At 48.7% G+C, this 13,957-nt stretch overlaps 1 protein-coding gene across 1 annotated transcript; it reads right to left on the reverse strand.

The window, feature by feature from the left end:
* Positions 1-5,933: 5,933 nt before the first annotated feature.
* Positions 5,934-11,600, reverse strand: UBXN1 (UBX domain protein 1). Its single transcript, XM_080693426.1, has 9 exons — positions 11,536-11,600; positions 11,341-11,394; positions 11,157-11,260; positions 11,005-11,074; positions 7,713-7,904; positions 7,572-7,623; positions 7,368-7,481; positions 6,202-6,394; positions 5,934-6,064 (listed from the first exon to the last, which is right to left on the reverse strand). Exons 1-9 carry the CDS (start codon positions 11,592-11,594, stop codon positions 6,015-6,017), a joined length of 888 nt encoding a protein of 295 aa, XP_080549552.1. The 5' UTR covers positions 11,595-11,600; the 3' UTR covers positions 5,934-6,014.
* Between the last annotated feature and the right edge of the window lie 2,357 nt (positions 11,601-13,957).

A 13,957-nucleotide genomic window follows, 5' to 3' on the forward strand; every position in this document is an offset into this window, starting at 1 on the left:
ACCAGCGCGATCCTCCTGTCTCCGCCTCCCAAGCATGGGGATTACAAGCGTGCGCCACCATGCCCGGCGTTACTTTTATTTTTGAAACAGAGTCTTGCAGGTTGATGAGAGTCTCCTTACATGCTAAGACTGCCCTTGAACCTGCAATCCTCCCAAGTACTGGGATTACAGGTGTGTGCCACGAGAACCTGGTTTTTTTTTTGTTGGTGGTGTTTTGTTTGTTTTTTGCAGTACTGGGGATGGAATCCAGGGACGTTCTACCTCTGAGCTACACTCCCAAACCTATTTTTTATTCCTTATTTTGAAACAGGGTCTCACTGCATTGCAGAGGGCCTCACTAAGTAGCTGAGGCTTTCCTCAAACCGCAATCCTCCTGTCTCAGCCTCCCAAATGCTGGGATTACAAGCGTGCGCCACCACACCCAGCCATACCCTGCTTTTATTTATTTATTGTGGTACTGGGGATTGATCCCACGGGCGTTCTAGCTCAGATCTACATCCCCAACCTTTTTTATTTTGAAACTTGCTAAATTGTTGAGGGCCTGCCTAAGATGCTAGGGCTGGCCTTGAACCTGTGATCCTCCTGTCTCAGCCTCCCAAATAGTGTGTGGGTTCAATCTCAATTCTACCTCTGAGCTGTACTCACAGCCCTATTTTATTATTATTATTATTATTTTTTTTTCGGTACCAGGGATGGAACCCAGGGACATTGTATCTCTGAGCTAAACCCCCAGTCCTATTTTTAAGTATTTTTATTTTTTTAAGCAGGGTCTCACTGAGTTGTGAAGGGCTTTGCTAAGTATCTCAGGCTGTCCTCGAACTGCGATCTTCTGGTCTCCACCTCCCGAATACTGGGATTACAAACGTGCATCACCACCCCCAGCCCAATTTTATTCTTTATTTTGAAACAGGGTCATAAATTGCAGAGGGCCTTGCTAAATTGCTGAGACTAGCCTCGAATCTGTGGGCCTCCTATCTCAGCCTCTCAAGTACTGGGATTACAAGTGTGTGTCGCCATGCCTAACTATCCCTTTTGTTTTATACTCTGTGTTTCCTAAGCAAAACTGCAATTGTGAAAAGGCTGTTTTATTGAATAAAGTCAGAACACTAAATAAAAGCTTTGTACACTGAATTTTAAACCCACAGATGGGCACTGGTGCTGCTTCCAGCTGCTGGATGGTAGAGTCATAAGCTCAGTACATTCGCTGGGTGTTCTTTGTGGTCTCTTCCCTGTGCCCAGGGATGAGAGGGGCAAGTCGACAGCTGTTTGACAGCCCACTGGGCTGAACCCAGCAAACAGAGAGGGCCCTTAAGGAGAAGCTTGCTCGGTGGGCCAGAGCCTGAAGCCTGGAGTCAGTCTGCAGGTGGGTGTCCAGGTCCTAGTAGTTGCTACTAGTGTCATTTTGGTAAAGGACCTTGTACTTTGGTGAGGCAGGATTGAAAGTTCAAAGCAAGCCTGGACAAGTTAGTAAGGCTGTCTGTCTGAAAATTTAAGTAGCTGAGGCTGGTTTCGAACCTGTGTGATCCTCCTGTCTCAGCCTCCCAAGTGCGGGGACTACAGGTATGTGCCACCACGCCCGGCTTGAAAATTTAAAAAAAGCCTGGAAGGCATGCCTTGGTAGGGTCTTAAAATTCCAAAACTTGGGAAGCTAAAAAAGTAGGATCATAGGTTCAACGCCAGCCTCAGCAATTTAATAATGCCCACTTCAACTTAGACCCTGTTTTTTTTGTGTGTGGTACTGGGGACTGAACCCAGGGTAGTCTACATCCGAAGTATACCCCAAGCCCTATTGGTGTGTGTGTGTGTGTGTGTGTGTGTGTGTGTGTGTGTGTGTGTGTGTGACTAGGGATTGAACCCAGGGGCATTCTACCTCCGAGCTGCACCCCTATCTGTATTTTTTATTCTTTATTTTGAAACAGGGTCTCACTGAGTTGCAAAGGCCTTGCTAAGTAGCTGAGGCTGGCCGCAAACCGCGATCCTCCGGTCTCAGCCTCCCAAATGCTGGGATTCCAAGCGTGCGACACCGCGCCCAGAAGATTCTGTATTTTGAAACAGGTTATTGTGGAGGACCTCACAAGTTGCTGAGGCTGGCCGAGAACCTGCAATCCTCTTTCTTCAATCTCTCAAGTATTGGAATTACATGTATGTGCCACCAGGGCCAGGTATTATTGTTTATTTTGAAACAAAGTCTAGGCTGGGGAGAGCCTCACTAAGTTGATTAAGCTGCTCTTGAACCTGTGATCCTCCTGTCTCTGCCTCCCAAGTACTGGGTTACAGGTGTGCACCACCATATTTGGCAGTGAGCCCGTTTCAAAATGTAAAAGAACATCCAGGTATGGTGGCGCACACTTGTAATCCCAGCGCTTGGGAGGCTGAGACAGGATCGCACAGGTTCAAAGCCAGCCTCAGCTACTTAGTGAGGCTCTCAGCAACTTAGTGAGACCCTGTTTCCAAATAAAGTATAAAATAGGTCTGGGAGTAGAGCCCTGAGGTAGAAAAGCCCCGGGGTTCCACCCCCAGGGCCTAAATAAATAAATAAATAATAAATACAGCTCGGGTATAGCTCAGAGGTTGAATGCCCTTAGGTGCTATCCCCATGCCTCCCCCAAAAAAGGAAGGAATGGAGGAAGGAAGAAAGGAAGGGGCCAGGGAGCCAGAAATGGTGGCATATGCCTGTAATCCTGGTACTGGAGCTGGGTGTGATGGTACATACCTGTAATCCCAGTGCTAGCCTGGCATGGTGGTGCAGGTTTGTAACCCCAGTACTTGGGGGACTGAAACAGGAGGACTGCAGGTTCAAAGAAAGCTTCGACAATAGCGAGACCTTGTTTCAAACTAAAAAATAAACAAGGTATGGTGGCACAAGCTTGTAATCTCAGTTCTTGAGAGGCTCAGACTGGAAGATCAAGGACAGGCTCAACAATTAGGGAGACTCTTATTCACCTAACAAGATCCTATTTCAAAATAATAATAATAAAAAAAAGCCGGCCGTGGTGACACATGCTTGTAATCCCAGCATTTGGAAGGCTGAGACAGGAGGATCATGGTTCGAGGACAGCCTCAGCTACTATTTAGTGAGGCCCTTTGCAACTCAGTGAGACCCTGTTTCAAAATAAAGAATAAAAAGGCCGGGCCTGGTGGCGCACGCTTGTAATTCCTGCACTTGGGAGGCTGAGACAGGGAGGATCGCACGGGTTCCAAGCCAGCCTCAGCTACTTAGTGAAGCTCTCAGCAACTTAGTGAGACCCTGTTTCCAAATAAAATAGAAAAAGGTCTGGGAATATAGCCCGGAGGTAGAAAGCCTCTGGGTTCCACCCCTAGTACCACCAAAATAATAAAAATAAAAAATAAAAAAATAAGAATAAAAGATAGGACTGGGGGTGTAGCTCAGAGGTGGAATACCCCTGGGATCCATACCCAGTACCTCAAAAAATAAAAAATAAAAATAAAGCTGGAAATATGGCTCAGATGTAGAACCCCGCCCCCTCCAGTTCAATCCCCAGTACCACAAAAATAAAAAAGCCCAGTATTTAGAAGGCTGAGACAGGAGGACCACAGGTTCAAGGACAGCCTCAATAAATGTGAGGTTCTCATCAACCTAGTGTGACCCTGTTTAAAAATAAAAGTAAAATATGGCAGGGGGCTTAGGGTGTAGCTCAGAGGATGAATGCCTCTGAGTTCAATCCCTAATACCCCCCTCCCCAAAAAGAAAAAATCCTGCTGGGCATGGTGGCACAGGCTTGTAATCCCAGCATTCTGGAGGCTGAACCAACAGAGGATCTCAGTTTGTGGACAGTCTCAGCTACTTAGTGAGTCCCTTCCCAACTCAATGAGACCGTTTCAAAATAAAGAAAAAAAAATAGTGCTGAGGTATAGCTTGGAAGTATGATGTCCCTGGGTTCCATCCCCAGTATGGCAAAAATATCCTAATACTAGGGAGGCTGAGATAGGAGGATAGAATTACAAGTTCAAGGTTAGCGTCAGCAACTTAACCTGTAAAAAGTGCTGGGGGTGTAAGAGGTAGAATGCCTTTGGGTTCAATCCCCAATAAAAAAACCAAAGAAAAAAGAAAAAAAAAAAAAAAACCCTAGCAATTTAGCAAGATCCTGTTTTTTATTTTCTGTTTTTGCAGTACTGGGGATTGAACTCAGGAGCATTCTAACTCCGAGATAAACCCCCAGCCGTTTTTTAAATTTATTTTTTGAAACAGGGTCTCACTCAAGATGCAGAGGGCCTCACCAAGTAGCTGAGCCTAGCCTTGAACCTGCAATCTTCCTGTCTCAGCCTCCCAGTATGACAAGAGTACACCACCACACCTGGCTCAAAACCCTATTTTGTTTGTTTTACCCTACTGGGGATTGAACCTAGGGGTATTCTACCTCTGAGCTACATGCCTAGCCCAATTTTTTTTTTTTTTTTTTTTTTTTTTTTTTGCGGGTCTGGGGATGGAACCCAGGGGCATTGGACCTCCGAGCTACAGCCCCTGCCCTACTTTTTATTCTTTATTTTGAAACCGGGTCTCACTGAGTTGTAGAGGGCCTAAGTAGCTGAGGCTGTCTGCGAACCACGATCCTCTGGTCTCAGCCTCCCAAGTACTGGGATTACAAGTGTGCTACACCACACCCGGCTGGCCTTTTGTTTTGAAACAAGTTCTCACTTGGTTAATGAGAGTCTAAGTTGGTGAGGGTGTCCTGCAATCTTCCTATTTCAGCCTCCCAACTACTGGATTGCAGGCATGCAGAACCAGACCCAGGGGGTTACTTACTCTTTTTTATTTTGTGGTAATGAACATTGAACCCAGGGTATTCTACATCAGAAGTAAACCTCCAGCCCAATTTTTTATCTTCATTTTGAAACAGGGTCTCCTTAGGTTGATGAGTCCTCAACTCATCAACTTGGAGAGGCTGTCCTCGAATCTGCGGCCGTTCCTCCTGTCTCAACCTTCCAAGTACTGGGAATTCAGCTGTTGGATTCCCAGCCCTATTTTTTTTTTTGGGGGGGGGGCAGGTCTGAGGATGGAACCCGGGGGCATCTGACCTCCGAGCTATAACCCCTGCCCTAACTTTATCCTTATTTTGAAACAGGGTCACACTAAATTTCGGAGGGCCTCACTAAGTAGCTGAGGCTGTCCATGAACCGCATCCTGTGGTCTCAGCCTCCAGTGCTGGCCCAGCCCTATTCTTTAATGCAGAACAGATGCAGTTACAAAGGTTACTCTCATGTTCCTTTCCATTTTTGTGGCTGGCCCGATCAAAAACAACTTCTCTTTTAGTAGCTAATATTCACTGAGTACTTATTATTTTTTGTGGTACTGAGGATGGAGCCCAGGGGCTTTCTACCTCTGAGTTACACCCCCAGCCCAATTTTTAATTCTTGATTTTTTTTTTTTTTGGTGGTACTGGGGTTCCTGGAAGCCCTTCTATCTCCGGGCTACACTCCCAGACCTATTTTTACATTTTTATTTGGAAACAGGGTCTCCCAAGCCAGCGCGCGCGCGGCTAGCTTTGAACCTGCGCAATCCTCCTGTCTCTGCCTCCCAAGCGCGGGGATTACAAGCGTGCGCCACCACGCCCGGCTAATTCTTGATTTTGAAACAGGATCTCACTGAGTTGCAAAGGGCCTCACTAAGTAGTAGCTGGGGCTGTCCGCGAACTGTGATCCTCCGGTCTCAGCCTCCCAAACTCTGGGATTACAGGTGTGTGCTGCCATGCCCAGCTCAGAAGTCACGTTTTAGAGTTTTACCACTTTACCTAGAGGAGCAAGTGTCCTACAATTCATTCCCCCGCCTCCCCAGCAGCTCGCACCTCTGGATCAGCTGGCGGGCCCAGAGATTCAAAGCAAGTCTGTTGGACGATGAGATGAGGAAACTACTAGAAATGCCATTCCTAAGTCCCTCCCAGCCACTCAGGAAGGAGCCAGACATATACACAACTCAGCTTCTATTTATTAGGAGGAGACGTCAGTGCTTTATCAAAGATGAAGAGGTCAGAGCGGGATGGTGGGCTAAAGGCCCCTCAGCTGGGACATTTCTTGGCCACGATGAGGACAGCAGAAGGCACAAGTCCTAAGATAGGAGAAAACAGGTATGAAGCGCGAGCATACTTGCTTTTTGCTCCCCAAGTTCGTTCTCACACCATCTCCGCAAAGTCCCTCGTTCTCAGGCACGCCCGCATTCCCGTTCACTGGTGTCATTTGCCATACCTAGCTCCTGTAGAGGCCGCTCCATGTCCGCCTCTGAGAAGGCCCGTCTGGGGAAGCCACTCAGCAACTGCACCGGGTCCTGGTCGCCTCCGGGTTCCTCCCCGCGGTGGAGCTCCACGTAGAGCCTCACAGCTGCCAGTTGTTCCCGGGCCCGGAATGTCTGGGTCAGCGAAGTCCCATCTGGCAGCCTGACCTAGAGGGCAAGGGAGATTTGCAGTTTGTGGCCATCAAAACTGAAAGAGAGCAGGGTGTGGTGGCAGAGGATCGTAATCCCCGCGCTTGGGAGGCTGAGACAGGAGGATCGAGCAGGTTCAAAACCAGCCTCAGCTACTGAGTGAGGCTCTCAGCAACTTAGAGAAACGCTATTTCCAAATAAAATATAAAATAGGTCTGGGAGTGTAGCCCAGAGGTAGAAGGCCCCTGGGTTTCATCCCCAGTATTAAAAAAAAAAAAAAGGCCAGGCATGGTGGCTCACGATTGTAATCCCAGTACTTGGAGGGCTGAGACAGGAGGACAGTGCAGGTTCGAAGCCAGCCTCAGCTACTTAGTGAGGCTCTCAGCAACTCAGTGAGACCCTGTTTCCAAACAAATATAAAATAGGTCTGGGAGGCAGAAAGCCCCTGGGTTCCATGCCCAGTACCAAAAATAAAAAATTAACTAAGCGAGGTATCCAAGAAAAGGAAGCACTAAAGCTGGTCCGTCCGTCCTTTTGGAGTGACTGAACTGGTGTAAGTACTATTTAAAGCACCCAATGAAAAGCCGCTTATACTGTCTTATAAGTGTTAAAAGGCCCCAGCTCTCTCATAATCTAACACAAGTAGAAGATTATACAAAAACATCCAGATAAATACCGTACCACAAAATAGCTGTGTAATGAACCAAATCAAAATATTATGCCTAAGTAAAAGGATATCTGCTGAGTAAAAGGGAGGTATGGATTTAAATATGACTCAGCGGGTGAAATTTAATATTCCTCCTAAGGGAAGAGGAGGTAAGATTTCAAAAGTCATTTACAAGGAAGGGAGAGATTTGGCAAAGAGAACCTGACTGGAAAAGCCCTAAGCGGGGCGCCTTCGCCGAGGGGCTCTAACGGCAAGACAGGAACCCGGTTTGGTACCTGTACGGTTCAGTACCTGTACGGTTCAGTACCTGTAACGGTTCAGTACCTGTATGCGGCACTGGTCATACTCCCGCTTAGTGGGGGGCTCCTGGCTGGGAGAGGAGGGAACAGGCCCTGGCTCTGTGGCTGGTGACGGCTGAGAACTCACGCTGCTGCCATACTGGAAGACAAAATAAAACATTCCATCAGGCACTTACCGCCCTCAGGAAGAGCAGGTCGTTAAGCCACCTACGGCCTTTGAGTCACCCACCTTCTTGGCTCTCTCTGCTTTGTCCCTTTCAATCTTTTCTCGAACCCTCTGTCTGAAATGCAGACAGGAAGAAATAGGTCGGACATCAACAAAGCAAACCTTCGTCTCTTTCTCAAGTGTTAACGTGCCCACCGCCCAGACCTGGCTGCTAACTCTTCTGCCTTCTCCCTCCTCCGCTCCTCAGCAGCTCTTCGCATTTCGTCTTCCTGCAGTCTCTGCCTTGCGGCGGACAGCTCTTGCCCTTGTCTCCTGCGCTGCTTCTCTCGCTCCAGTGCCTCCCGCTCCTCTCTCTCTTCTCGTTCCCGCTGTTTCTGGGCCATCAGCTCCAACATCCTGTTACAGAAAGGAAAGAGCTCAAAAGAAATGGACATGGAGTGGGAGGGGAGTTCGTAACAAGGGACTCTGAGAACATGTGTTCCAAGATAGAGAAAAGAAATGAAAAAGTGCCAAGAAAAATAGGAAGCCTAGGAGTAGTTCAGTAGCAGAGTGCATGCTTAGCATATGTGAGGTCCTGGATTGAAAAAGGAAAGAACCAGCGTGCTGTGGTGGTACACGTTTGTAATCACAGTACATAAGAGGCTGAGAGAGGAAGACTGCAGGTTCAAAGCCAGCCTCAGAAACTTAGTGAGATCCTGTTTCCAAATAAAAAATAAAAGAGGAGCCGGGCGTGGTGGCGCAGGCTTGTAATCCCAGCATTTGGGAGGCTGGGACCGGAGGATCGTGGTTTGCGGACAGCCTCAGCTACTTAGTGAGGCCCGGTTTCAAAATAAAGAATAAAAAATAGGGCAGGGAGTGTAGCTTGGAGGTCAAATGCCCTGGGTTCCATCCCCAGACCCACAAAAGAAAAAAAGCTGTGCATAGCAACCATGAGATGCATCCTTGTAATCCCTGAATTAGAGAGGCTGAGACAGGATCGCAGTTTGTGGACAGCCTCAGCTACTTAGTGAGGCCCTTTGCAACTTAGTGAGACCCTGTTTCAAAATAAAGAATAAAAAATAGGACTGGGGGTGTAGCTCGGAGGTAAAATGTCAAAAAAAAAAAAAAAAAAGGAAAAGAAAAGAATAAAGCTGGGCATAGTAGCAGCTCACTAGCCCATATCTGTAATACCAGTACTTGAGAGGCTGAGACAAGATTGCAGGTTTGAGATCAGCCTTAGCATTGTAGACTCAACAACCTAGTGAGACCCTGATATAAAAAATAAATTTCAAAACCAGGTGTGGTGGCGCACACTTGTAATCCCAGCATTGAGAGGCTGAGACAGGAGGATTGTGGTTCGCAGACAGCCTCAGATACTTAGCAAGGCTCTTCACAACTCAGTGAGACCTTGTTTGTTTGTTTTTGCAGTATTAGGGATGGAACCCAGGAACACTGTACCTCCGAGCTACACCCCCAGCCCTATTTTTAATTTATTTATTATTTGTGGTACTGGGGGAACCAGGGGCATTCTACCTCCGAGCTACAACCCCAGCCGTTGTGTGTGTGTGTGTGTGTGTGTGTGTGTGTGTGTGTGTGTGTGTGTTTTACTGGGAGTGGAACCCAGGGGCTTTCTACCTCTTGGCTACACTCTCAGTCCTATTTTATACTTTATTTGGAAACAGGGTCTAAGTTGCTGAGAGCCTAAGTAGCTGAGGCTGGCTTCGAACCTGTGCGATCCTCCTGTCTCAGCCTCCCAAGCTCTGGGATTACAAGCGTGTGCTACTACGCCCGGTTCCCAGCCCTATTTTTTATTCTTTATTTGGAAACAGGGTCTAACTGAGTTGCTGAGAGCCCCAGTAAGTAGCTGAGGCTGGCTTTGAACTTAAACAATTCTCCCAAGTACCGGGATTGCAAGCATGCGCCATCACACTCGGCTTATTCTTTATTTTTGAAACAGGGTCTCACTGAGTTTCCAAGGGCCTGGCTAAGTAGCTGAGGCTGGCCACGAACTGTCATCCTCCGGTCTCTACCCCCTGAATGCTGGGATTACAAGTGTGAGCCACAACACCTGGCTGAGACCTTGTTTCAAAATAAAGAATAAAAAAATAGGGTTGGGGGTGTTGCTCAGAGGTAGAATGCCTCAGGGTTCCATCCCCAGTACTGCAATCAATAAATACATTAGTTAATTAAAAATAAAAATAGGGCTGGGGGTGTGGCTGACAAGTAGACTACCAATAGGTTTAATCTGCAGTATCACACACACACAAAAGCAAGGGATGTAGCTTAAAGGTGCAATGCCCTGAGTTCAATCTCTAGTACCACACACAAAAAATAAATAAAAAATAACAAGCCAGGCACATGGTGGTTCACACTTATAATTCCTATATTTGGGGAAGCTGAGCCAGGAGGATGGCAAATTCAAAGTTAGCCTCAGCAACTAGCAAGACCCTGTTTCAAAATAAAAAATAAAATAGGGTTGGGAAGGCCGGGCGTGGTGGCACATGCTTATTATAATCCCAGCATTAGGGAGGCTGAGACCGGAGGATCACAGTTCTCTGATAGCCCCAGCTACTACTTAGGTCCTTTGCAACTCAGTGAGACCCTGTTTCAAAAATAAAGAATATATTTCCCGGGCGTGGTGGCACACGGTTGTAATCCCAGCATTCGGGAGGCTGAGACCGGAGGATCGCAGTTCGCGGACAGCCTCAGCTACTTAGTGAGACCCTGTTTCAAAAGAAAAGAATAAAAAATAGGCAGGGGGTGTAGCTCGGAGGTCAAATGCCCCTAGGTTCCATCCCCAGACCCACAAACAACAACAAAATAAATAAATAAAAATAAAGAATATAGCCAGATGTGGTGGCATACTCTTGTAATCCCAGCATTTGGGAGACTGTGACCGGAGGATCGTGGTTCTTCGACAACCTCAGCTACTTAGTGAGGCCCTTTGCAACTCACTGAGACCTGGTTTCAATATAAAAGAATAAAAAAGAGGGCTGGGGGTGCTGCTTGAAGGTAGAATGACCCTGGGTTCCATCCCCAGTACTGCAAAAATAAAAAAATAAAAAAAGAGGGCTGGGGGTGTAGCTCAAAAGTAAAATGCGCCTGGGTTACATCCCCAGTACTGGAAAAAAAAAAAATAGGATTGTGGCTGTGAACTATAATGCCCCTGGGTTCAACCCCATACCAAAAAAAGGACAGAGAATGCCAAAAGGTCCAAGTTCTTTGACCAGGCCCTTATATATATTGGGGAGAGTGGAAGATGCCCCTCTGAAAAGTGAGATTGTATGTAGCCAAGCATGGTGGCAGATGCTTGTTATACCAGTACTTGGGAGGCAGAAACAGGAGGATGGCAGGTTCTAGGATTGCCTTGGCAAATAGGCTTTCATCAACCTATTAAAACTCGGCTTCAAAATAAAATTACAACAGGGCTGCGAGCAAGTTGGAAGGTAGATGGCCCACGGGTTCAATCCCAGTTCCACGCACACACAACACACGACAGACAGAAATCGTTCTGTACCTCTTGGTCTGTTCCTGTCTTTCCTCTTCAGTTAAAATGGGTTTGCTTTCTCCGGCAGCCGACCCAGCCCCTACAAACAGGCAACCAGCGTCATTCCCCCTCGGGTTCTCGGCGGCCCGCTAAACGCCCGCCCCACGCCCCGCGGCCAGGACCTTCGGGGCCGACGGGCTCGCGGGCGGGCTCCCGTCCCAGGATGTGTCCGAGGGGAGTGTCCAGGGGCTCGTCCACGTCGGGGTCGTCTTCGTGCTCCATCAGCCTGGCGGGGAGAGTCGGCGGGGGTCAGGGGCGAGGCTGCCCTCCCGAGCCCCAGCCTCCGCCTCCGGGGCCGCCGCTCACCAGTCCATCGCGGCCTCGATGCCCTGGTTCCCAGTGAGGGCCAGAGCCTTCTCCCTGAGGGCAGAAACACGGTGAATGGCGCCCGGCAGCCATGGCGACGGTCGGGCTGGGCGCAGAGCCGCAGGCCAGGCTGGGGTCGAGGCCGGGGGGCTCCGGCGCCCCATCCCGGGCCCGGGGTGCGGGATCCATCCTTACGCGCGTCCGCTGGGGAAGCCCATCTCGATGAGACTCTCCAGGGCCGTCAGCTCCGCCATGGCGCCGCCGCCGCTTCCGCGGACCTGGGGTGGCGAGAAGGAGGGGGAAGGGTGAGCGCCGGCCGCCGTCCCCGGCCCCCGGCCGGCCCGGCTGCCTCACCCGGCTCGGGACCCGCCCGGGACGCCGACCAGAAGAAAGCCGAGCGCAGGCGGAAGTGCCCGAGCCCGGGCTCACGTGGGGCGGCGGGGACGGCGGCCGCGCGGGGCCAGAAGACGCCGCTTCGCGAGAGCGGACGGGGCGGGCGCGGGCGGGGCGGGCGCGGGCGGGGCCGCTCACTCACTGACTTATTTTTACAGTACTAGGAACTGCAAACATAAATTGAAACCAGAGGCCTCCGAGCTACAGCCCAGTCTTATATTTTTCCTTTCTTTTTATTGAATTGTGATGCTGGGGTTGGAACTCAGGGACAGTCGACCTTTGAGCTACAATCCCAGTCCTATTGAATTTTAGTTTTTTAATTTTGCAACAGGGTAAGTTGCAGAGGGCCTAACTGGCAGAAACTGGCCACACCGACCTGAGATCCTCCTGTCTCAGCCTCCCAAATATTGGGATTACAAGAGTATGCTACCATGCCTTGTTTTTTATTTTTATTTATTGTTGGTGGTACTGAGGGGGGGGGGTAACCCAGAGGCTTTCTACCTCTGGGCTATGCTCCCAAAACTTTTTTTTTTTTAATATTTTATTTGAAACAGGGTCTCACTAAGTTGCTGAGAGCCTCACTAAGTAGCTGAGGCTGGCTTCGAACCTGTGCGATCCTCCTGTCTCAGCCTCCCAAGTGTGGGGATTAGAAGCGTGCGCCACCACACCCGGCTTTTATTTCTATTTTTTAGTGTTTGGCGGTACTTGAGATGAACCCAGGGACATTCTATCTCCGAGCTACACCCCCAGCCCTATTTTTTATTCTTTATTTTTATTTTATTTATTTTTTTTGGTGGTGCTGGGGGTGGAACCCAGAGGCTTTCTACCTCCGGGCTATACTCCCAGACCTTTTTTATATTTTATTTGGAAACAGGGTCTCACTAAGTTGCTGAGAGCCTCACTAAGTAGCTGAGGCTGGCTTCGAACCCGTGCGATCCTCCTGTCTCAGCCTCCCGAGCGCGGGGATTACAAGCGTGCGCCACCACGCCTGGCCTTTTTATTCTTTATTTTGAAACAGGGCTTCATTGAATTGCAAAGGGCCTCACTAAGTGTGCCAGTATTGGGAATGGCCTAGGAATATTTGAGAAAGCTATGATTATGAAGGGTCCAAGAATCACCCACCAACCCAAATAATGAAGGACTCACAAGAGATGTGAGTGAGGTTTATTGTGCTGCAGCTCTGTCCTGGATAGCCAGGGGTCGAGACCAAGACACTAAATGGTTGAGGTTCGACCCAGAGCTCACTCCAAGGTCTGAATTTATAGCCCCAGGAGGGAGTGGTTACACACATGCCAGGGCCCGCCAAAAGTCCGAGCCTGCCAACCTTAGAATACAACCAATCAGATACAAGGACACACAAGTACAACCAATAATTTTAAAACATGCATCCACACACATCAGAGCCTGCTAAAGACTGCTTATCTCCCTTATGGTATGTGCTCATTCCCTAGGGCTGCCTTTCCCACCCACCTTGGCTGGGCCAGGCTTATCTCTACGCTGAGGAATCTGCCTGGAGAGCATGGCCTTGTTCCCCAGGCCAGAGGGGGAGGGCTGATCTGGCTCAGAGATATGGGGATGGGGCCCATGTTGCTTGCAGCTGTGGGGGGCAGCGCAGGGAGGACAGAGACCTTGGCCAGCAAGCTGGAGATTAGAAGCTTTGACCTGGCGGGTCCCCTACCCTGATCCTTGAGTCCTGCAACCTGGACAGCTTGGCTTATAGATCTTCATTCTGCTTCCAGTCCTACCTTACTTCTATATCTTAACTCTATATCTATATCTTAACTCTATATACTAATATTTTATATCCTACTTTCTTAATCCTAATAGGGGAGAAGGCTTCTCTAACTAAATTCTCATGCTGGGGGGAAACTCTTCTTCCAGCATTCCTATAATTATTAATATATTTCAAAAATTGGGTGAGGGGCAAATCTGTGCAAGGACTTGGTTTCTGCCTAAAAGCAGGCAACTATTCCAATGTAAATTAACATAGCTAAAAGTAATTAACAAGTCAATAGGAGAGGAGAACTAGGCCTTCCTCTATCTTAAGACAGATTTTAGGAGAGGAGAACTAGGCCTTCCTCTATCTAAAGACAGATCTACATGATAAGCCAGCTAAGATGGTAGGAGGGATTGACCTTCATGAAAGGAGACACTTTGCCACACCTTGGTGGGAGAGGTACCCTACAGGATAAGAGACCTTACAGGGACATTCACCACATCAAAA

This window comes from Muscardinus avellanarius (assembly GCF_963383645.1).
Source record: "Muscardinus avellanarius genome assembly, chromosome: 1".
In the NCBI taxonomy this organism is placed as follows: domain Eukaryota; kingdom Metazoa; phylum Chordata; class Mammalia; order Rodentia; family Gliridae; genus Muscardinus; species Muscardinus avellanarius.